The sequence below is a fragment of the Cystoisospora suis genome, assembly GCF_002600585.1.
Source record: "Cystoisospora suis strain Wien I chromosome Unknown contig_6213, whole genome shotgun sequence".
Taxonomy (NCBI): Eukaryota; Apicomplexa; class Conoidasida; order Eucoccidiorida; family Sarcocystidae; genus Cystoisospora; species Cystoisospora suis.
In genome coordinates, this window is record NW_027159002.1 from 721 (window position 1) to 4,384 (window position 3,664).

The following is a 3,664-nucleotide window of genomic DNA, read 5'->3' on the forward strand; positions in this document are numbered from 1 at the left end:
AAGGGAAGAGAAAGAGAGAGAGAATGTCGACTTGATTCACAACTAGAAATATGACGAGGAAAAGAAGAAGGTGTGGAGGTGAAGAGAGCTAGCCAAGAGAAGCCCGAAGATAGATAGAGAGGAGAGATCTACTAGCTCTTATGACTTTCATCCAGCCGAAGATAAGAAGAAAAACAAGCAACTTACATAGACCGAGTGGAGTTCTCAAGACGAGGGGGAAGAAGTGCCTGATACCGAGCGAAGAGACTGCAATTCGGTGGGACAAGGTAGACGTATTGAGACGACGAAACATTCGCCACCCCTGCCTGACGAATGAAAATGAAGAGAGATTGAGAGAAAAATCAGCAAGTCACCAACAACGAAGCTTGAGTGATAAGAAAGAATCTTCGCTTGTCTATACGAGAAAGCAAGAGATCAGAGAGAAAGAATCTCCAATCAGGTGGACGCCTGAAATCTAGACAAACGACACCTATACATCATTCTATACAAATCTACACATATATATATATATATATACGTATATGACGAAGATCATATCTACCCTTCTGTTGTAGAGTAGCATCAGTGTTCTTTTCACTAGCATGCAAGGAGTTCCTACTCCCTAGAAGGCTCTACAACGTTCTTCTCTTTCTCAAGAAACAAGACGGTAGACGCCACCTCGCCGGCCCGTTGGAACGCCGAGGCTTATCAGCAGCCGCCAAAGAAGCTTTGCTGTGCTATGATTCTGCCACCCCAGGACCACATACCTATATCTCTATAAAGATGAGGAGACGAATGCATGTATTGAATACAGGTACCCATCAACAGATCTGAATGAAGAGGACGGGCAGACATATACCGATATATATATATATCGGTGTGTGTCTATATGGATTAAGATAGATAAACATATATATATGTATATGGTAGTTCGACGTCCACCCTATACCATCCCCCCACAGAAAAGACACCCTACACATCTCGGACATCCCCTCAGTAAGACTGGTGTCACCAAATTCCTCTGCTCTTTTCATCATGACGGTGTTCCCTTCTTCTTCAATTTCTTCTTTCTTTGCTAGAGCATACCTATTTCTCTCTTTCCCTCTCTCTCTCTACATATATATATATATATATATGCACATCCCATCGCATCACCTCTTGACCCCCATAGCCTACAAGTCATTTCTCTATCCTACTCATGGACGTCGTGACGGTGATCTCATCATCTGAACACCGAGTCGTACTTGGTTGCATATACGTTATCATAGTAGTGAGCCAAATCATCACGTGAAGAATAAGAAAAACGAGGAAGATCGCCTTCCCATGAGCAAATACACCTCTTCTTCTGTACACGCATCCCTCCCACCACACTTATGATTGGTGGTATATAAACCCCTGAAAGGAAGAGACTCCACTGAACCCCCAAGTTGATCCGCAGCACAAGAACAACGTGAGCACCCTGGAGAATAGGGGGAGTCCTAAGAAGAGAAGATGTTATGTAACGGCATGAAAAGAGTGTGTCTTTTGTGGGTGTTCTTCTTACTCTTTCTTTGGATGAGAAGTAGGCGATATATTCATCGAGGAGCGCTTGTTGATCAGGGTGAGCTGCCTCGATGGTCATGACAGCAAGAATGGTCTTAGCTGCAACCTCCTCCCACTTGCTCCGATGACTTACGTTCAACGGACCTGGAAGCTAGGGCAAAGCGAGAACAAGAAGAAGAGAAAAGAGGAAAAGAAGAAAGGAGAGAAGGAGGAAGGAAAAGAACCAAACAAGAGGGAGATGAAAAGAAGAAAAGATGATGACATGCAGAGGAAGCCTATGGAACTCGGAAGAAGACGGTTGAGCAAGCCATTCAGAATGGATGTGTGTGCCTAAAGTCTATGTGTATCTATCTAGTCTATGTGTATCTATCTTTTCACATGCACGGAAGCTTCCTTCAGCACAGAGGAATGGTTTGGTAGAGATAGTCGTCAGTTATCGCACAGGAGACTGAAAGAAGACAGGCGCGAGACACAGGTACTCTGGAGTCTGGAGAAGGGAGTACAGATAAAACAAGAGATCTGTCTTGGTATGTTTCTCTCATTATCTTAAGAAAAGTCCCTGCTTCTCCTTCACGCACGATACGTACATACATTCTCTTCTTTTTCCTCGTCTATCTATCTATCTGTCTGTCTGTCTTGACCTATCTGCCTCTTTATAAACCCTATGCCCTGTTATTTCCTTGCATTCTTTCTCCACCTAGTCCTTCACGACTGACTACTCCTCAATGCTCTCCAAACTCTTTTCACTCATTCCTCCTTCTTGTTCTTTTTTTTCTCCTATCCACCTCTACAGCCGAGAGAAACATAGCTCCTCTTCTCTTCTCTCAATTTCTTCTCCTACCAGAAAGCCTTCATGAGCTACTTTAAACTACAGACAGACAGACACCGAGAGATATTCCATCCGCCACGACGTCTATACAGTCGACTCTAGTGAGCAGGTGGGTGTTTATCCTTTCGAAATAAATGTGAAGGAGTGAACCTTGCTGACAAAAGGATACAAGAGAGACAGAGAGAAGAATACTTACATGTATTAAAGCATTACTAACTTCTCCTCGCAATAGGGTCACAAAGACTTGAACTCTTCTCTTATCATTTCTGCACATCGTCCAACCCCAGGTTGTCTGTTGATGCTGTTCTCCTCCTTCACAACTTCCACTGCTCCCGGCAACAAGTCCTATCTGACCTGCCTGCTGCGGGTGCTGTTGCTGTGGGGACGGCAAAGATGAAGAGGGTGAGATGGCGTTACCAGTAGACGCAGTCGCACTCGAAGTTCCCCCCCCTCCCTGTCGAACTCCTGCGTCGACTTTCCTTCGATCTCCGCCTCCCCCAGTTGCCATACCTTCTGTGCTTGAAAGAGAAGAGGAATGGTTCGGAAGAGAAGATGGTGAGGGGAAGGGAAAGGAAGAGGTCTCTTTCTGAGGTGGGGATGATGACGCAGGCTGAAAGGCAGGAATAGGCAAATGAGGTTTCTGTTCCCGTAAAATAGCAGAGAGATAAAGAGGTTGACGGCCACCCCATCCTCCTCCTGTGGAGGGGCCTGTATGTCCTGGTGGGACAGAGCTAGCGGTAGCTGATGGGAGATGACGAGATGAAGAAGGAAGGCGAGAAGGAGAAACAGAAGACTTCTGTAATATCAACAGGAAGCAAGGAATGATACACAAACATAAAAAAAAAAAAATAGTCAAAAAGAATAGCATGGGGGGTATAAATCACATTCAAAGGGGCCAATATGGAGCGATACATATTCATACATGAATACACACATATTCATATGCAGATACACACCTAATCATGCACACATATTCATACATAGTCGTACATACGTACATGCATATGCATATTCTAAACAACAGCTAAAACACTTTCATATATACGTCCATACGTGTGCCAGGAGTGTCTTGACGCCGCTACGTGTATGAACACCAAGAGACACACATTGTGAAGTCCGACAGAAGAGAAGAACGCAGTCATGATGTTCATTGGGGCTAGAGATTCAGCGGAGTGGATTCGGGCAGAAACAAGCGTCTCCCTTCATTCATGTAGAAACTCCTGAATTCCTCCTCCCCACCCCCCCCCCGTAGTGAGTTGTTGAGTACTATCTTGTCTTCCATGGAACTCGAAGTGTGGTCCGTCTTTTCTTCAA

The 3,664-nt window shown here is 44.8% G+C and overlaps 1 protein-coding gene across 1 annotated transcript; it reads right to left on the bottom strand.

Annotated features, from left to right (window-relative positions):
* Positions 1–182: 182 nt before the first annotated feature.
* Positions 183–3,151, bottom strand: CSUI_009868 (rna binding motif-containing zinc finger; the record flags this gene model as incomplete). The annotated part of the gene is made up of 3 exons (XM_068069977.1): positions 183–305; positions 1,523–1,672; positions 2,547–3,151. Coding segments are annotated over 3 exons (876 nt in total), but the record flags the coding sequence as incomplete, so codon positions are not given.
* Between the last annotated feature and the right edge of the window lie 513 nt (positions 3,152–3,664).